Source organism: Dipodomys merriami, unplaced genomic scaffold (genome assembly GCF_024711535.1).
Source record: "Dipodomys merriami isolate MVZ:Mamm:240054 unplaced genomic scaffold, mDipMer1.0.p SCAF_71, whole genome shotgun sequence".
NCBI classification, from domain to species: Eukaryota; Metazoa; Chordata; class Mammalia; order Rodentia; family Heteromyidae; genus Dipodomys; species Dipodomys merriami.
The window spans coordinates 6,020,011-6,038,985 of NW_027206302.1; the positions used below are offsets into that span (position 1 = coordinate 6,020,011).

The 18,975-nt window shown below is 42.0% G+C and overlaps 1 protein-coding gene across 2 annotated transcripts in view; it reads right to left on the bottom strand.

The window, feature by feature from the left end:
* Positions 1 to 18,975, bottom strand: part of Mtf1 (metal regulatory transcription factor 1) — a 53,110-nt gene that overhangs the window by 6,166 nt on the left and 27,969 nt on the right. For both annotated transcript variants that reach the window (XM_070008719.1, XM_070008720.1), the window contains exons 4-10: positions 18,638 to 18,769; positions 13,244 to 13,317; positions 12,259 to 12,395; positions 9,201 to 9,278; positions 7,007 to 7,109; positions 5,773 to 6,365; positions 1,000 to 1,063 (exon numbers count right to left, since the gene is read on the bottom strand). In XM_070008719.1, coding sequence (XP_069864820.1) covers positions 1,000 to 1,063; positions 5,773 to 6,365; positions 7,007 to 7,109; positions 9,201 to 9,278; positions 12,259 to 12,395; positions 13,244 to 13,317; positions 18,638 to 18,769 — 1,181 coding nt within the window. The remainder of the gene's footprint in view (positions 1 to 999; positions 1,064 to 5,772; positions 6,366 to 7,006; positions 7,110 to 9,200; positions 9,279 to 12,258; positions 12,396 to 13,243; positions 13,318 to 18,637; positions 18,770 to 18,975) is intronic.

Below are 18,975 nucleotides of genomic sequence, written 5' to 3' on the forward strand. Positions count from 1 at the left end.
CACCTTCCATGACTCAGCTGACATCCTTCATACCCCTTCTCCCAGGCAGAATTTCCTATGGGCTATGCAGAGGGTAGGCCATGAGAAGCCAACACTGAGCTGTCTGGCACACATGTACAATGCTGTTGCCTTCCTTCTGCACTTCTCCCACACTGATCAGGACCAGTTTAGACTTCAAGCTCCTTAGTACTTCAAGCTTCTCAGTGTGATACATGGTAAGTGTCAGCCAATCTCTTCTTATACAGCTAACCTAGCTTGTGCAGCTTTGTGGTTGGTTCATGTAATTCAACAGAGCTATGGACCAATGAACTCAACAGGGTGGTAAGCAGGCCTGAGATCTAGTGCTCTGGTGCTCACAAATGTTTACTTATGATTTTGGGGAGTCATTTAATCTTTTTTTGGGTCCAAGATCAATCAATTGATCAATCCACTCATCCATTCATCTCTCAATCCATCCATTCATCCATCTATCCATGAGACCAATTATCACTGAATAGTCTGGCCTGCAACCCTAGAGCTGAACTCTTGATCCTCCTGCTTCAGCTTCCTAAGGGCTGGGATCTTGGGTATGCACTGCTATACCCAGCTCTAGGTCCTAGTTTCTTAATATATAAAAAAAGAAGTTCAAAATAAAAATGCCTTCCAGCTATGCATGAGTTTCTGACCTAGATATTGTTTCTTCCTTGCTGTAATTAGAAAAGAGTCTAGTCAATTAACAACTGCCCTCTTTAGCATTAACTGTGAATCAAACTTTCTTCTGGCTGCATATAAAAGCTGTATCTGAAAGGCAAAGAACTGTCACTAGGTTAAAAAAAAAAAAAAAGGAAAGAAAAATGGCATCTGCGCCAGAAGCCATTACTATAATAAATGATACAATTTAAGTCTGAGAATGGGCAAAGCTTTATAAAACTTCAAAGCTCAGGCAAAGAAATAATTTACTATATCTCAAGGGGCCCAAGAAAATTAACTTGAATTTAAAACTAACATAAAATTACATACCTGTGCTACTGGCTACTGGTACTGCGGTGGTAAAATACACCTGTTCAACTTTAGATGCTTGTTGCTGGAGGAAAAAAAAAAGTCACACTTATAGCCACTCCAATATGGAAGACATCCAGAAACCTGAAACCCCCAATTGTAATGGTCATCCAAGAGGATAGAAAACCCCTAGTGTTCGGGGTTTTTGCACTGAGTGATGTTTTGTTTGTGCTCTGCCATGAGGTCACTGCACTATTTGACATTCTGTGCTGACAATGTTCCTAGCTTTGTACCCCAGTACTTGGCTGTCTCCCAGCTGTCTAATTCAGTGGGCTATGTGTCCGAAGACTCCTCCAAGATAGCTTTCTTAAGCTGATGGTTTCCATAGAGGGAGCCCAGGGCTGGCTTTCCCTTGAGGCTGTCACCCCCATCCCATTCTGTTGTGAAAGTAGAAATTTCTTTCTTCCTCTTAGGGATTAGCCTGCACACTAAGAACAGGCTAAGGCTGCTTCTCACAGGTAGTGTGCCCTAGGCAGTGCTGTCAGAGCTGAAAGGGATAGTTCTAGAATGAGCCTGGACTCAGCTACACCTGATTCAAGCCCAAGATCTATCAATTTCTTTGTTTTTGTTTGTTTGTTTGTTTTGGGTCTGGTCATGGGGCCTGAACTCTGGGCCTGGGCGCTGTCCCTCAGCTCTTCAGCTCAAGGCTAGCACTCTACCACTTGAGCCACAGCACCACTTCTGGCTTTTTTCTTTTTGCTTATGTGGTGCTGAGGAATTGAACCCAGAGCCTCATGCATGCAAGGCATGTGCTCTACCACTGAGCTACCTTCCTAGCCCCAGATCTGTCAATTTCTTAAGAGTCTCAATTTCTTGTAAAAGTTGGAATGCTAACCAAAAATCTTTTCAAAAGACTCATGAAAAATGTCCAGTAAGTATCAGTGATATATATATATATATATATATATATATATATATATATATATATATATATATATATATTTATATTTTTTTTTTTTTGGCAGTCATGGAGCTTGAACTCTGGGCTTAAATGCTGTCCCTGCACTCTTCAGTGCAAGGCGAACACATTACCACTTGAGCCACAGTGTCACTTCCAGTTTTCTAGTGATTTATTGGAGACAAGAGTCTCATAGGCTTTCCTGCCCGGGCTGGCTCTGAACCGTGATCCTCAGATCTCAGCCTCCTGAGTAGCTAGGATTCCAGGCATGAGCCACTGACACCCAGCTGATTTGTATTGTTATTAAGGAGCAATATAAAATTGTGGCTACATCACATTTATCACTCTAGTACACTTCCTATTAAGTTGACTAACTGATTTCTGCTTTCTTTAAGTCATATTTTAAAAGGGCTTTCTTTCTTAGCCCTAGAAAGCAGTGTTCAAGCTGACTCTGGGAAGAAGTAAAGGCACCTAGCTAAAATAATAATAGATCTTGAGACAAAATAAGTAAAATAAAAAAAAATGCTGGGCACTGGTGGCACATGCCTGTAATCCTAGCTACTCAGGAGGTTGAGATCTGAGGATCACAGTTCGAACCCAGCCCTGGCAGGAAAGTCTGTGAGACTCTTATCTCCAATAAATTACTCAGAACAAGCTGAAAGTGGTACTGTGACTCAAGTGGTACAGTGCTAGCTTTGAGCACAAAGAGGCTTGGGGACAGCAGCCAGGCCCTGAGTTCAAGCCCCAGAACTGGCAACAATAAAAATAAAATAAAATGATGGAGACTTGAGCCCTGGTGTTTGTTTGTTTTGTGCTGGTTCTGGGGCTTGAACTCAAGGCTAAGCTCTGTCCCTTAGTTTTTTTCATTAAATGCTAGTGCTCTACCACTTGAATCACATCTCCACTTCTCACTTTTTGGAGGTTAACTGGAGGTAAGAGTCTAACTGACTTTTCTGCAGGGGTTGATTTCCAACCATGATTCTCAGATCTCAGCTTTCTGAGTAGCTAGGATTACATGCATAAGCCATTGGTGCTAGCTATTTTTGTTGTTGTTTTGTTTTGTTTTTGAAACAGTATTTGACACTTGATTCTCCTGCCTCTGTCATACGAGTACTGGGAGTACAGGTGTACGCTACCACACCTGGCTGAATCCCATTTTTAAATACACAAAAATGAATTACATGGAAAAAGAATGACACTTGCTTTATGTACCTTCCCAGTGTTAGGCCCAGAAAAACAATAAAAACCACAGCCACATGGAAGCAGTTTATCACACACTGGACAGACCTTCTCAATGATCCTGGCCACTGACATGGAAATAGGCTGCCATTTCTGGAATTTGAGTACTCTATTTAATCCTATTTTTCCAGCTTGTTTACATCCATCCACAAACTTTCCTCCCTAATACCTCTTTTTCTTCATCTAATTCTACCCAAATCTCAAGACTCCTTTGATCTGTGTAACCACCCAGAAAGTCCCTTAGCATCTGAACACTTCAATTGGCAGCATGATCAAATAACTAAGAGCAGTTTGTTTTTGCTTAAGTCCTAGCTTTGTCTGGTGTAAATTACCTGTTGTAATGTGTTAAAAAGTACTTATTGGCTGGCTGAGTGGCTCAAGTGGTAGAGCACCTGCCTAGTGAGTATGAGTTTAAACCTGAGTATCACCCCCCCCCAAAAAAAGCACTTAAAAGCTGGAGATGTAGTTTCAATGGTACAGTACTCTCCTAGCATTCAGAGTCCTGCTCTGAACCCCACAGGGGAGGTGGGAGGGAACTGCTTAGTTAATGGAATGTATGGCCACAAATATGAACATAGAGGCAGTAAAAAGATTAGTGGTTGCTAAGAATGAGGAGAAAGGGAGAGGGCTGCATATGTGAAGCACAGGATAGAACTATTCTGGATACAAACATTATGCATTTCTGAAATCCAACAGAATGTACAGCACAAAGAAAAGACAGACCCTTCTAGGTCAGCCTGAGCTAGAGAGTAAGACCATGTCTCAAAAAATAAACAAAATGAACCTTAATGTAAATTATGGACTTTAATTAATAATAATACTGTATTAATTTTGGCTTATCTGATGCAGAATATTAATAATCTGGGAGGGCTAGGAATGTAACTCAGTGGTGGAGCATGTTTTAGGTGCTGGACTCTATCCTAAGCATCTAAGTAAAAAAAATCTAAAAATTACAAAATTTACATCTACCCACAAATTTTAAAAATGTATATAAAGTAATGACTGGGGGCTGGGAAGTTGGCTCAGTGGTAGAGTGCTTGCCTGGCATGCATAAGGTCCTGGGTTCGATTCCTCAGCACCACATAAGCAGAAAAAAGCCGGAAGTGGCACTGTGCTCAAGTGGTAAGGCACTAGCCTTGAGCTGAAGAGCTGAGGGATAGCGCCCAACCCCAGAGTTCAGCCCCCACGACCAACAAAAAATAAAATAATGACTGGCATATATTAGATCCTCAGTTTAAAAATTTGCCTAGAGCCAAGCACCAGTGGCTCATACCTGTAATTCTAGCTACTCAGGAGAATGAGATCTGAGGATTGCAGTTTGAAGCAGCCCAGGCAGGAAAGTTCGCGAGACTCTTATCACAGAAAACTAGAAGCGGCACTGCAGCTCAAGTGATCAGAGCCAAGGTCCAGAGTTCAAGCCCCATGACTGACAAATAAATAAATAAATAAATAAATAAATAGCCTAGTGAATATGGTAGCATATGCCTGTAAGTACCTCAGAAGGCTGAGGTAAGATAACTTGAATCCAGAAGTTGAAACCAGACTATACAACACAACTGGAGACTCTGTCTTTGGGTGACACAGAGAGAGAGAGACAAACAGACAGAGAGAGTGCAAGGTGGTACATGCCTATAATTTAATTTAAGGCCAGCTTGAGCCACATAGTAAATCTGAAAAAGAGAAAAAAGTTTACACTTTTTCCTACCTAGGCATGTTAGCCTCTTTAACCTGAATGCCTGAATGCCTTGATGGAAAAAAAAAAAAAACCCAAACACACATTTTTCACTTTTATCATTCAATTACCCAGTGTGGAGTCTGGTGAAGGGTGGGGCATTTCTAGAATCATCCTTAGAAAATAATTCTAGGGGAGCAGAGGCGTGGCTCAGTGGTATTACATCCCCAATACATGGAGATTAAAAAAAGAAGAAGATTCTATGGTGGGTTCCAGAAGCAGAGTACTTCTCTGACTTGGCCACTACTGTCTGATTCTGTCTCAACGGGTCTCATCAGTCCCTCATGTAGGCTGACTCTGATACGGGGGTGAACGCTGTTTTGAAGTATCTTGGATGGACCTCTGAAGCTTTGACGGCTTCCCTGTACTAGGTGATGTGATAACCCCACAGATAAGAATAGGCTGTCAAGTGCCTCTACTGCTAGGTAAAAAAGTAAAGGTGTTTTCCTGTCTCCTTATCAGAGGATTATAGTTTTGCTTGATTTTTTGTTTGTTTGTTTGTTTATTTTTGCTGGTCATGGGGCCTGAACTCTGGGCCTGGACACTGTCCCTCAGATCTTCAGCTCAAGGCTAGTGCTCTACCACTTTGAGTCACAGCGCCACTTCCGGCTTTTTCTGCTTATGTGGTGCTGAGGAATTGAACCCAGGGCCTCATGCATGCAAGGCAAGCACTCTACCACTGAGCCACCTTCCCGGCCCCCCTTGATTTTTTTTTAAATCACTTAATTATAGCAAAAATGACTCCATGGGAAAATTACATGTTTCTGGGTAAATAAGCTAGCCATTCTCCCATTTCCAATAAAGGACATGTCACCTGTCTGTAAGTACCCCTCTCCCCACTGGGTATGCATACAGTAATACTTACAATTTGTTCTTGGTTTTGTGGTGAACTAGTTGCACCATTTAATATCCATTGTAAATTCTGCTCTCTCATGACTAGGCTGGGCTGCAGAATGGCCGCGCTGGAATTCGGGGCGATGGTTATGGTGGTATTATTAGTTAAGACAGAGTTGGCACCCAGGGGCAGAGTCTGGACCATGGCTGGCAGGGGCTCAGTAGTACTTTGTGGGGGGGCTGGTGTTGCCACAGCTGATGCCACTGCTGCTGATGCAGAAGCCCCAGCAACAACAGAAAGTCCTGGTACGATGGGCTGGGGGGCCTGGGGGTGCGGAAGAAACTCCTGATGATTAGCAGCAAACTGTGTGCTGTGGGAAACAGGCACTTCTGGAGGTTGTAAGAGAGCAGGGGGGTTGCCAAATGCAGCTTTCTGAGAACCGGGTCCTAGGGAGGGAGCAGGCGGAGGAGCAGATGGAGCTGAGGCTGGTAGATGAGGCTGAGGTGGCTTGGAGATGCCAGGCTGCAGTAGAAGCGGGAGAGATAAAGATGCTGAATTTCCTGCGGGTGGCGGAACATCACTGACTGACTCTGCATCACCATTAAAACTTTCAATCAAGGCAGCTGGCGAGAAAAAGAAATAGAAACATATATACATATCCCAAGCCTCATAGGACCCACAAAAACAGTTATGGGCTGAACAAAAGAGCTGAACTCGTTACAAGCTGTTTCCTTCTCTGCTAGCAGGCTGGCTTTCTGGTTTCATTTAGTGACACCTCTGGTCAAAGTAGCAGGCTTCATGATCAACAGTGTTCCTATGTACCATGGCTTGCCAAAGACCAAGCCATAAAAACAATGTGTCCTACAGTTTTCCTAAAAAGAGATGAGGCATCCTTTCTTTGGCGTGACTGGTGAATAACTGACTACTGTAAAGCTTTACTGACAGATTTCCACTCAAATGCAGGAGAGACAAACATCTGAAGCCTGGTTTGTGTGGCACCCACTTCTGAACAGTGTATCCTATCAGAATGAAATGTTCACAGCTCTTTCCATTTTTGAAAGCCAATGAGATTCTGGAAAAACAGACCCTCTGCTTCAGGAGCTAAGGAACTGAATGGAAAGGTCTGTACTTTTCTCACCTTCCATGGAAGCTCTTCCTTTAAGCTAATTGAAATATCTCACTGTGTCAGTCATTCAGTGTATTCATAAATGTGAACTCCCTGCCCAGGGCTGGACAGGAAGCAAGAAGACAGTTTGTAACAAACCTGTCTGCAGAGGATCTTCCTGAATTGCTGTATCATCTGAATTCTGAAACATTGATTCAAAGATGATTGCTGGTGAAATTGTGCTGAGGTCCTGGTCCTGGGTCTGATGGAGAAAGATAAAAGATGTGAGACCACCATTCTGAGAAAGTTCTTCATTACTGGAGAACTAGAATGAACTTCTGAATACACTTCCTGTTTCTGCCTTCATATATTTCAAAGTGACATCTATTTCCCCAAAGCTTAGATATACTAAAAATCTGGCTACTGAGGAATTAGTTGCTCAGGAGTTGCCTTGCAGGTTGAGCAAATAAAATTTTTTAATAAAGTTTATAAATAAAATAAAATAAAAATAAAAAGTAAAATTTTGTAAATAAAGTTTTATTTGAACAAAAACACAGTTACATGTTATTTACATTATGGTGAATTATGATGACTTATCAACTGTGCATTTAAGACCCATGCTCCGTTCTGCATGCACACTGTACTGTAATAAAAAAGGTTTGTGTATGTGTGTGTGGTACTAGGGGGCAAATTAAGGGACTTGCGCATATATTAGGCAAATGCCTATCACTTGTATCACGCTCCCAACCCTTTTGTTCGCAGTACTGGGAATAACTCAGAGCTTACACTCTTACCCACTTGAGCCATACTTCTAGCTCCTTTTTTCATTGGGTATGTTTTTGTTTTGTATGTGTGTGGTGGTAAACAGGGCTTGAATTCAGGGCCTTGCATATCATTTGGCTTTTTTTCCATCAGGGCTGGTGCTCTACCATTTGAGCCATGCCTCCAGTTCTGCATTATTTTTGAGGTAGGATCTTATTTTATGCCCAGGCCAGTCTACATTGCAATCCTCTTATGTCACTGGATGCATACCACCTCACCCAGCCACTGGTTGAAATGGAACCTCTTTTTGCCTAGGCTAGTTTCAAACCACAATCTCCTGTTTTCACCTTCCAAATATAACTAGAATTATAGTCCTGAGCCATTTCACCTAGCTCAATTTTGTTTTTGTGAGAGGCTCTCACTAATTTTGGCTCCAAAAATCTCGATCCTCCTGCCTTTACCTCTTGGGCAACTGAGATGATAGGTGTGTTGTGTTTTTTGAGACAAGGTCACACTATGGTAGCCCAGTCTGGCCTGGAACTTACTCTCTTGCCTCAGCCTCCTGAGTGTTTCAGTCACAGGTATGCACTACCACACCTGGATGAAAAGTTTTTTTTGTTTTTTTTTAATAACCTTTTTTTTTTTTTTTTGGTCCGGTCGTGGGGCCTGAACTCTGGGCCTGGGCGCTGTCCCTCAGCTCTTCAGCTCAAGGCTAGCGCTCTACCACTTGAGCCACAGCGCCACTTCCGGCTTTTTTCTTATGTGGTGCTGAGGAATTGAACAGGGCCTCTGGCATGCAAGGCAAGCGCTCTACCACTGAGCCACCTTCCCAGCCCCTGAAAAGTTTTTTTAATAAAATAAAATAAATAGGCAAGCGGTAAACCACTGCCAGGCTTCTGGACAAAATCGCTAGGGGCAGAATGAGTGGGAATGGCTCTAGAGACAGAACAGGCTGAGCCTCTAAGCCTCTGGGTTGTGGAGCAAAGAGCAAAGAGCAGCAAGAACACGGGGAGTTGTCTGGGCCCAGGATGATCTCAGAGCTCAGCAACTGAAAGACAGCATGGCCACTCCCTAACAACACCTACCGATCCTTTCACAAAAGGCCTGAATCAACAAAAGCTCATTCTATATATTTGGAAGCTCAGATACCCATCAAATAATTATCTCATACAAATTTATCAATTGACTTAAATATGTGGCCATTTAAAAAAAAAATCTGAAACACAAGTAAGAGGATCAAAACCTGGGGCCAGCAAGGGTATAAAATGAGACCAATGCAAAAAAAGAAAAGGGCTAGAGGTAGCTGGAGTTATAGTGTGCCAGCCTTGAGTGAAAAAGAAGGGACAGAAATCAGGCCCGGAGTTCAAATCCCAGCTCTGGCATAAAATAAATAAATAAGTGTTAGGCAACAATGAATAACCCCTCCCAAAAGAACTCTTACTAGGAAGAGGAAAAGAAATCCTAAATGATCAGTGACTGAATACAGAGTGACAAATCTGACACTTCAGGCAAGACTACCTCAATTTTCCCACCAAAAGGAATGCTCAATCTTGAATCTATTTTTTAGCACCTTCACTTCTAATATACTTACTGTACTGGAATTTTCTTGTAATTCAGAATCTGTGGACAGAAGACCCAACTCATTCAAATAAAGTGAGTGATTTGTATCCTGAGAAAGAGAAAAAAAATCTTAAGTAGCAAAACCTAGGCTTTTATAGAATCATATTATATAATAAAATACTTGATTACAATGTCCTTAAGGTTGAAATGTCAGGTGACCAGTTGTGGACACTGTCCCTCAGTTCTTCAGCTCAAGGCTAGCGCTCTACCACTTCAGTCACAGCGCCACTTCTGGCTTTTTCTGCTTATGTGGTGCTGAGGAATTGAACCCAGGGCCTCATGCATGCAAGGCAAGAATTCTACCACTGAGCCACCTTCCCAGCCCCTGGTCCTAGGGCTTGAACACAGGGTCTGGACATTGTCCCTGAGCCTCTTTGTGCTCAAGGCTAGCACTCTACAACTTGAGCCACAGTGTCACTTTCGGCTTTTTCTTAGTAATTTATTGGAAATAAGAGTCTCATGGACTTTTCTTCCCAGGCTGGCTTTGAACTGTGATCCTTAGACCTCAGCCTTTTGAGGAGTTGTTTAGATGTGAGCCACCGGTGCCTTCCATTTCTTGTTTTCTTGAGAGGTGGTACTGGGGCTTCAACTCAGGAGTTCACACTTGCTAGGCATCCATTCTACCACTTGAGCCACACCCATACCCCTTTTGTATTTCTTTCTTTTTTAAATAGGGCCTCTCGTTTATGCTAGGGCCAGACTGGATCCTAAGCCTTCTATGCATGCTTCCTGCATAGCTGGAATGACTGAAAGCCACCATGCCAAGCTTTTTATTGGTTGAGACGGTATCTCTTGAACTTTTTCCCAGATTAGTCTAGTATATGATCCTTCAATCATCTACCTCCTTATTAATTAGCATTAGAGGTGTGAGCTACCACACTTGGAAGCTTCCATTTCTTTATCCAAGGATAGAGAACTTGCTTAGCATGAACAAGGCCTTGGGTTCAATTTCTGGTACCACACACACAAACACAAAAACAAAGAGTAGTTTCTTTATAAATAAAATAGTAAGATAATAAAAGAACTCTGGATAGACATAATAGCTCAGGTTTACAATCCTATCTACTCAGGAGGCAGAGCAGGACTGTGGTTCCAGGCCTCCATGGGCAAAAGTTCAAGAGACCTCATTCAGCCAACAAAAGCTGGGCATGGTACCTCATGTCTATCACCTCAATGACAGAGAAAGCATATGTAGCGGACTTGTAATCTAGCCTGGCCTGGGCATAAATATGAGACTCTATCCGAAATATAACACAAAGAAATATATGTGATTCAAAAGGCAGAATGCCTGTCAAGCAAGAGCAATGTCCTGAGTTCAAACTCCAGTACCAAATAAACATAAACTTAAAAAAAAAATAGTTCTTGAAGACTACACCTCCACAAAAGTAAATAAATATAAGGTACCACAGTCCTTGGGTATTTACAGGTAAACAGTTCCAAGGAGACCGACTTTAAGAAAGCTCCACATGTGCAGGATACAGAGTTCAATGCTGTTCTGCAGGTGCTTGATTCATGTTTCCCACAATGCCACCTAACCTCTGCTAAAAACCTGCTGCCTTTCAACAAATCTCCAAGCTTCACTTTAAATTAAGCACACAAACTTTTTACCTTGCTTTGGGGGCACCACTTCTTTTGGGGAGGCAGATTTTCGCAAGACTGAGGTAGGGAAACAGCTGACCATACATGATATAAACACAACTGATGCTAACACAGGAGAGTTGCTCTGCATCAACTGAGCTTCATAACACACATATGGTAATTTTTAAAACTTTGGTTTTGGGCTGGGAAGGTGGCTCAGTGGTAGAACGCTTGCCTTGCATGCCTGAGGCCCTGGGTTCGATTCCTCAGCACCACATAAGCAAAAAGAAAAAAGCCGGAAGTGGCGCTGTGGCTCAAGTGGTAGAGCGCTAGCCTTGAGCTGAAGAGCTGAGGGACAGCGCCCAGGCCCAGAGTTCAGGCCCCACGACCGGACCCAAAAAAAAAAAAAAAAAAAAAAACCTTTGGTTTTGAAATTAATTTATTTTTTTGTTGGTGTTGGGGCTTGAATTCAGAGCCTGGGTACTTTCCCTAAACTCAAGGCTAGCACTCTATCAGTTGGAGCCACAGTACCACTTCTGGTTTTCTAGTGGTTAATTAGAGTCCCACAGACTTTCCTGCCTGGGCTAGCTTTGAACCATGGTTTTCAGATTTCAGCCTCCTGAGTAGCTGGGATTATAGGAGTAAGCCACTGGCGGCCAGCTTGTTTTTGAAATTTCTTTTGATTTTAAAAAGTGTGCTGGGAAGGTGGCTCAGTGGTAGAGCGCTTGCCTTGCATACATGAGGCCCTGGGTTCGATTCCTCAGCACCACATAAGCAGAAAAAGCCAGAAGTGGTACTGTGGCTCAAGTGGTTGAGCGCTAGCCTTGAGCTGAAGAGCTGAGGGACAACGCCCAGGCCCAGAGTTCAGGCCCCATGACCGGACCCCCCCCAAAAAAGTTATAAAAAGTGTATTATTATTATTATTACCATGTTTGGTCAAACTGTGTATGATAAACCTGCAAATAAGGTAAGCTTACTGTTTTCCCTTTCCAAGCATAAAAGACATAAGCCACTGCTTAATACCATGTTCAAGTGATAACAGCAAATTTATCTCTCCTGGGTTCTCTCTGGAACAGAGCTGCAGGGGAGCAGAAAATATGGCAGAACAAACAAACTGCCCAAAACTACACAGGGGCTTTGTGGCCCAGTGGCTATTACTTTATAGGCAGGAATGGGAAAATGAGAGCCATTCTAAGGCCTCTGAGTTCAAGAGCACCTTCTTCCACCACATCTGATGAAAGTAAGAGAGAAGAACTAAGGCAGAGCCTACAGTACAGGGAGTATGGTAACCTTCTTGGTTTCTGCTACCCAATTACAAAGACTCAGATTTTGACCCAGATTTCTTTCCTCTTGCTAACAGACAGAAGATATTTTAACTTTTTTTTGTAAGACACAAACAACTGCTGTTCTGTGGTAGCCAGATCAAAACAAGAGATGAGAACATTGCACACCTCTGATCCATTTTGTTGTGGAAGTGCATTGTAAGAATGTCCTTTGTTATCATGACCTTTCATGTGACTCTTGAGACTGTATTGAGTGCTGAATGTTCTCTCACAGCCGTTACTGGGACAGAAGAAGGGTCTTTCACCTGCAAGAATGATAAAGTCATGTTAGTGGATTGAGAAATCTACATTTCTGTAAGAGAGGGAAGTAAATAATGTCATGAGGACTGGAGAAAGTTATTAAATGATGGGATAAGCTGGGCGCCAGTGGCTTACACCTATAATCCTAGCTACTCATGAGGCTGAGATCGAGGAAGGTGGTTGGAAGCCACCCTGGGCAGGAAAGTCCATGAGACTTCTTTTTTTTTGGCCAGTTGTGGGTCTTAAACTCTGGGTCTGGGCGCTGTCCCTGTGCTAGCTCAAGGCTAGCACTCTACCACTTGTGCCACAGCACCACTTCCAGTTTTCTGGTGGTTAATTGGCTAGATAAAGAGTCTCATGTCTCATGGATGTTCCTGCCTGGACTGGCTTTGAACTGCAATCCTCAGATCTCAGCCTCCTGAGTAGCTAGGATTACAGGCGTGAGCCACTGAAACCAGGGCCCAGGAAACTCTTATCTCCAATTAACCACCAGAAAAGTGGAAGTGGAGCCGTGGCTCAATGTGGCTCAACAAGGAGAGCACGAGCCTTCAGGGAAAAAGTTCAGGGACAGTGCCCAGCCCTCATTTCAAGCCCCAGGACCAACCAAAAGGAAAAAAAAAAAAAAGTGAACAAGTTGGATAAACTACACTTTAATTATCACAGTTCTAAAACTTAATACAAAGTAAAACACTTGTTTCTTACGATTTATTTCCTGAGTCCCATCTTCGGATCCTTTCACCTCAGAAAGAAATTTAGGTGAAGGCTAAACTGATGAGGTGAAGGCTCACTCTCTCCCTAGTGCTAGGGAAACAGTCAATAATAGGCTGGATAAAGGTCAAAATGAGAGACTCACCAGTGTGTGTACGGACATGAGTTTTAAGATGGTGGCTTGCTGCAAATGCTTTTCCACAGCCATCGTGATCACATCTAAAGTGTATATGCAAAGAGAAACAGGACTTGTTAGCCAAGAGACCTTCAACCTTAACATTTGTAAATGCAAGCTAGAGCAAATGTTCCAAATACTAGGAGATAACAAGTAGGCCTTGAAAAAGAAAGGTGGCTTATCTGGGCTAAGAAACTAAGGTAAGTATTTCTTATCCTATAGGTAAAGTACATGTTGAGACCTCTAATAAAAAAATCCTTTTTATCTTCACTTAAACAGAACTCTATTATAGACAGTGAAAATTCATATGAAAAATCTCCTGAGAGTGACATATAGCAAATAAGGAGAACTGGGTGATGGTGGCACATGCCTGAGACAGGAGCAGTTTTGAAGTATACAGGGAGCTTGACATACAACATGAAAACATACTGTACCCAATACACAGCCATGTAACAAAGTAGCCAATGACTAGTGATGTACAGAGGGGTTACAGTTACATTAGTCAGGTTAATGAGTACTTTTCTTTTTGAACAGTGTTACCTCTTCCTCTTTTTCTCCCAGTTTTTCCCTTCCCAATCCCCTTCACCCACAAGTTGTATAGTTCATTTTCAACATAGTCTCTAATGAATATTACTGCTTCATTAGCTCACCCTGTCCAACCATTTCTGTATTCCCTCTTACCCACCCCAAAACAGATAAACTTATATACAAAACAAAAAGTACAGAAGTCAAAAACAGAGACAAAGGGAAAACAAAAACAAAAACAAACATACACAAAAAGTAAACTAACCAAAAAACCCTTGTTTCCATTTCTTGGAGTTCATTTTGATAAATATCATTTTATAGGATCATAGGCACATAGCTATTGATTCTTTGTGATCCTCCCCTAAGAATATGCTCCCTTTGGTCTCACTGTGTGAATGTTTAGAGTCCTGTTTGATTTTTCATGCCCAATTATAATTTTTTGTCTTTTATCATCCATTGTGTTTACTTGTAGATTTATAGATACATTCTAATTACTAGAAACGAGAAACCATGCAACCTATGCTTCTTTGGGTTTGTCTTACTTCACTTAATATAATTTTTTTCTAAGACTCTCCATGTTCTTACAAATAGGACAATACTATTCTTTTTGATGGAAACATAGAATTCTATTGCGTATATACATGACCTTTTCTTGATCCATTCATCCACTGAGGGACATTTGGGTTGATTCTATATCTTGGCTATTATAAACAATGCTGCAATGAGCATGATTGTGCTCATAGCTTTAGTGTGGCCTGGTTTGGGGTTAATTGGATAAATGCCCAGGAGGGGAATTGCTAGGTCATAGGAATGCTCTATGGTTAGTCTTTTGAGGAATCTCCATACTGCTTTCCAGAATGGTTGAACAAGTTTACATTCCCACCAACAGTGTAGGAGTGTTCTCTTTTGGTCACATCCCTGCCAGCATCTGTTATTGTTAGTTTTCTTGATAATAGTCATTCTAACTGTAGAATCTCAATGTTGTTTTGATTTGCTTTCTTTTATGGCCAAAGATGATGAACATTTTTTTCATGTGTCTACTTTTCAACCTTGCTTCTTTTTCTGAGAAGTCTCTCTTAAATTTTTAGCCCTTTATTAATTTTGAGGATTTGTGAAAATGGCAATACTGCCCAAAGCTATCTACAAATTCAATACAATACTCATCAAAATCCCAACAACATCCTTCAATGATATAGAGGAAGCAATTCAAAAATTCATATGGAATAATAGAAGACTCTATATAGCAAAAACAATCCTTAGCAGGAAGAACAGTGCTGGAGAAACATCAATACCAAACTTAAAACTCTATTACAAAGCCATAGTAATAAAAACAGCTTGGTATTGGCACAAGAACAGACCTGAGCAGCAATGGAATAGAAGATCCAGAAATGACCCACAAACCTATAACCACCTAATATTCCATAAGGAAGCCAAAAACATTGGATGAAAGAAAGATAGCCTCTTCAACAAATGGTGCGACACTGGCTATACACATGCAGAAATCTAAAGCTAGATCCTTATATATCACCCTGTATCTGAATCAATTCCAAATGGATCAAAGACCTCAATGTAAGGCTAGATACCCTGAAAATATTATAGGAAAGAATAGGGGAAACACTAGGACTCCTAGTCATGAGTTGAAACTTCCTAAATTAAGATCCAGAATTACAACAAATCAAAGAAAGACTGGATAAATAGGAGTGCATCAACTGAAGAATTTCTGCTTGGCAAAGGACATAACTAGCAAGAAAAATAACCCACAGAATGGGAGAAGAGCTTTACTAGCTATGCATCAGACAAGGGCCTAATATCAAAAAATTAAATCCCCCAAAAGGAAATTCTGCTTTTCTTTAGAGTATTAAAGTTTGAACTCAGGCTTGCTAGGCATGTACCAAATTTGAGCGCCCAGGCCCAGAGTTCAAGCCCCATGACCAACAATTGAAAGAGCTGGTCGCTGGTGGCTTATGCTTATAATCCTAGCTACTCAGGAGGCTGAGATCTGAGGATCACAGTTCAAAGCCAGCCCAGGCAGGGCAGGAAAGTCTGTGAGACTCTTATCTCCAATAAACCACTAGAAAATCGAAGTGTCACTGTGGCTCAAGTGGTAGAGCGCTCACCTTGAGCTGAAGAGTGCAGGGACAGCGCCCAAGCCCAGAGTTCAAGCCCCACAACCGACCAAAGAAAACCAAAAAGAAAGCAAGACAGACAGGAAGGTAGGAAGAAAGGAAGGGAGGAAGGGATAGGGGTAGGGAAAGAGACAAATACAAAGACAGAGTCTTGGTGGATGTTACAAAGAAGGAAGGAAGAAAGAAAATGATCAAATTTATAAGCCAGGAGCCAGTGGCTCATGCTTGTAATCCTAGCTACTAAGGAGGCTGAGATCTGAGGATCAGGGTTCAAAGCCAGCCCGGGCAGAAAAGTCTGTGAGACTTTTTGTTTGGTCAGTTGTGGGACTTGAACTCTGGGTCTGGGGACAGCACCCAGGCCCAGAGTTCAAGCCCCAAGACTGATAAAAACAAAACAAAACAAGAGGCTGGGAAGGTGGCTCAGTGGTAAAGTGCTTGCTTGCATGCATGAGGCCCTGGGTTTGATTCCCCCACATAAGCAGAAAAAGCTGGAAGTGGCACTGTGGCTCAAGTAGTAGAGCACTAGCCTTGAGCTGAAGAGCTGAGGGACAGTGCCCAGGCCCACAGTTCAGTCCCCACAACTGACAAAAATAAATAAATAAATAAATAAAAATTTGAGCCATACCTTAAGCTGTTTGCCTTTTCAGTTATTTTTCTGATAGGGTTTCCTGCTTTTTGCTCTGGCTGACCTTGAATGGCAAGATCCTCCCTATTTACATCTCCCACAAGGCTGCAGTTACAGACTTGGATCACCATACTTGGTTGGCTTGTTGAAATGGAATCTTGCTAACTTTTTGCTATACTGACTGTCAACCACCATCCTTCCAATCTAAACTTCCTATAGCTAGGATTATAGGCACTCACCCCCATGCTGGGTCCTCTCCTTTACTTTCTTGATAACCAAGGCTAGAAGTAATCTTTCCCTCTTTAGAACTACTAAGGCATTTATCTACATGCTTCTTTCAGGCATCTCTTACTTCTTATTTCTTTCTGTGTACATTTCCCATCTGTTCTGTTAAACTGTGATGTCACAAGCCGGGCGCTGGTGGCTCACGCCTGTAATCCTAGCTACTCAGGAGGCTGAGATCTGAGGATCGTGGTTCAAAGCCAGCCCGGGCAGGAAAGACCGCGAGACTCCTATCTCCAATAAACCACCAGAAAACCGGAAGTGGCGCTGTAGCTCAAGTGGTAGAGCGCTCGCCTTGAGCTGAAGAGCTGAGGGACAGCGCCCAGGCCCAGAGTTCAAGCCCCACGACCGACAAAAAAAAAAAAAAAACTGTGATGTCACTGAAGGCAGGATTCATGTAGCCCTTCACATGTAATTGAATTCTCTACATGGTAAACATCCAATAATTACATATATGAGCAAATGTATTTTCTTATAAATCAAAATATTTCTTTAAATAGAAAATTCTAAAACTTTCTAATTTTAAATGATCTATAATAATCACTATATCTAAAGTCCTATCTAATATTTAAGAAAAATAGCAGTTTTAATCATTTAAAAAATAAATGCATATGCCTAAGTAGAAATGAGAGTCCAAGCAAGGTGCTCATGGCTCACATCTGTAATCCTACTCAGAAGGCTGATATCTAGAGAGAGAATTGTGGTTTTAGGCAAGCTCAGGTAAAAAATTTCTCTAGGTTTTATCTTCAGGAAAAACTAGGATGGCCAGGCACCAGTGGCTCATGCCTGTAATCCTAGCTACTCAAGAGGCTGAGTACTGAGGATTGTGGTTCGAAACCAGCCAGGGCTTCAAAGTTAAGTCTGTAAGACTCTTATCTACAATTAACTAATAAAAAGCCAGAAATGGAGCGGTGGCTCAAGTGGTAGAGCGCTAGCCTTGAGCAAAAACAGATCAGGGAATGTACCAAGGCACAGAGTTCAAGCCTCAGGACCAGCACATAAACCAATAAACAAATATATGCTAGGTGGAGAAATGATTTAAGTGATTGAGTTGCCAGCCTGGCAAATACAAAATTAGAATCCCCTCAGCAGTTTACAGAGGGAAAATACACTAAGCCTCACAGCAGCAGCTGTAACAAACTAAAACTAACCATTCTTGCCTTTAAAAGGATCATGACTCAAAAATGCAAAATTTAAGAATTCAAAAATTTAAGAATTCAATTCCATTTAATTGGTGTCTAAGACCTGTCTCTGGAGACAATTTTGTGTGTATGTGCTGCTCCTGGGGCTTAAACTCAGGGCTCAGGTTTTTTAGTTGCTCAAAGCTATCACTCTACCACTTGGGCCAAAACTCTACTTTCAGCTTTCTGGTGTTTAACTGGAGATAAGAGTAACCATTGAAAAAAAAAAAAAAAAGAGTAACCATTGGCAGTCAATATTCAAGCCACTGTGGGCACCTCACAGTCTCAGACACTATGTACTAACTTGTGGTTCAAAGGAGAGCTTTCTTCTTCATATTTCCCTGACACTCATAAAAGTACCTATCCCACATGAGAGTCAACAAATACTTTCTGAAAATACAGGGGAAGGATGAGGCAGGAAGGTGCCATCCACAGAGTGGGTGCTCCTGGAACCATCCATAATCCTCTAATGTGCAGCAGTTGGCTCCCGCTGTCCTGAGGCAAGCCAACACTGCCAGAGAATGAACAAGTATAGGGAGCTCTCCTTTTCTACTTGCAAACTTCTCAGAGTTACTAAGACACCCTGCTGATACCTGTTCATTGACAAGAGAACAGTAAGACCTACCGAAATGGCTTTTCTCCTGTGTGGGTTCGAACGTGCTTCCTCAGATCACTGAGTGTGGTGAAGTATTTGCTGCAGCCTTGAGATTCACAGTTAAACGTTTTCCCTGTGTGAAGCCTTTGATGTGCTTTCAACCTGCAAAACATCCCAGAGAAATGCCCTATGGTATAACGTACTACAGAACCTCCTGTGTAGCCTAATGTACTGCAGGATCAAGTACTTATGAATCTCATACCTAGGGTATATTAGTATCCACTAAAAAGAGGTTGAGAGAAATAAACAGTGCAATAGTGAAAACTCACTGGCTGGGCTTCAAACCTCCACCCTACATCTTACTGGAT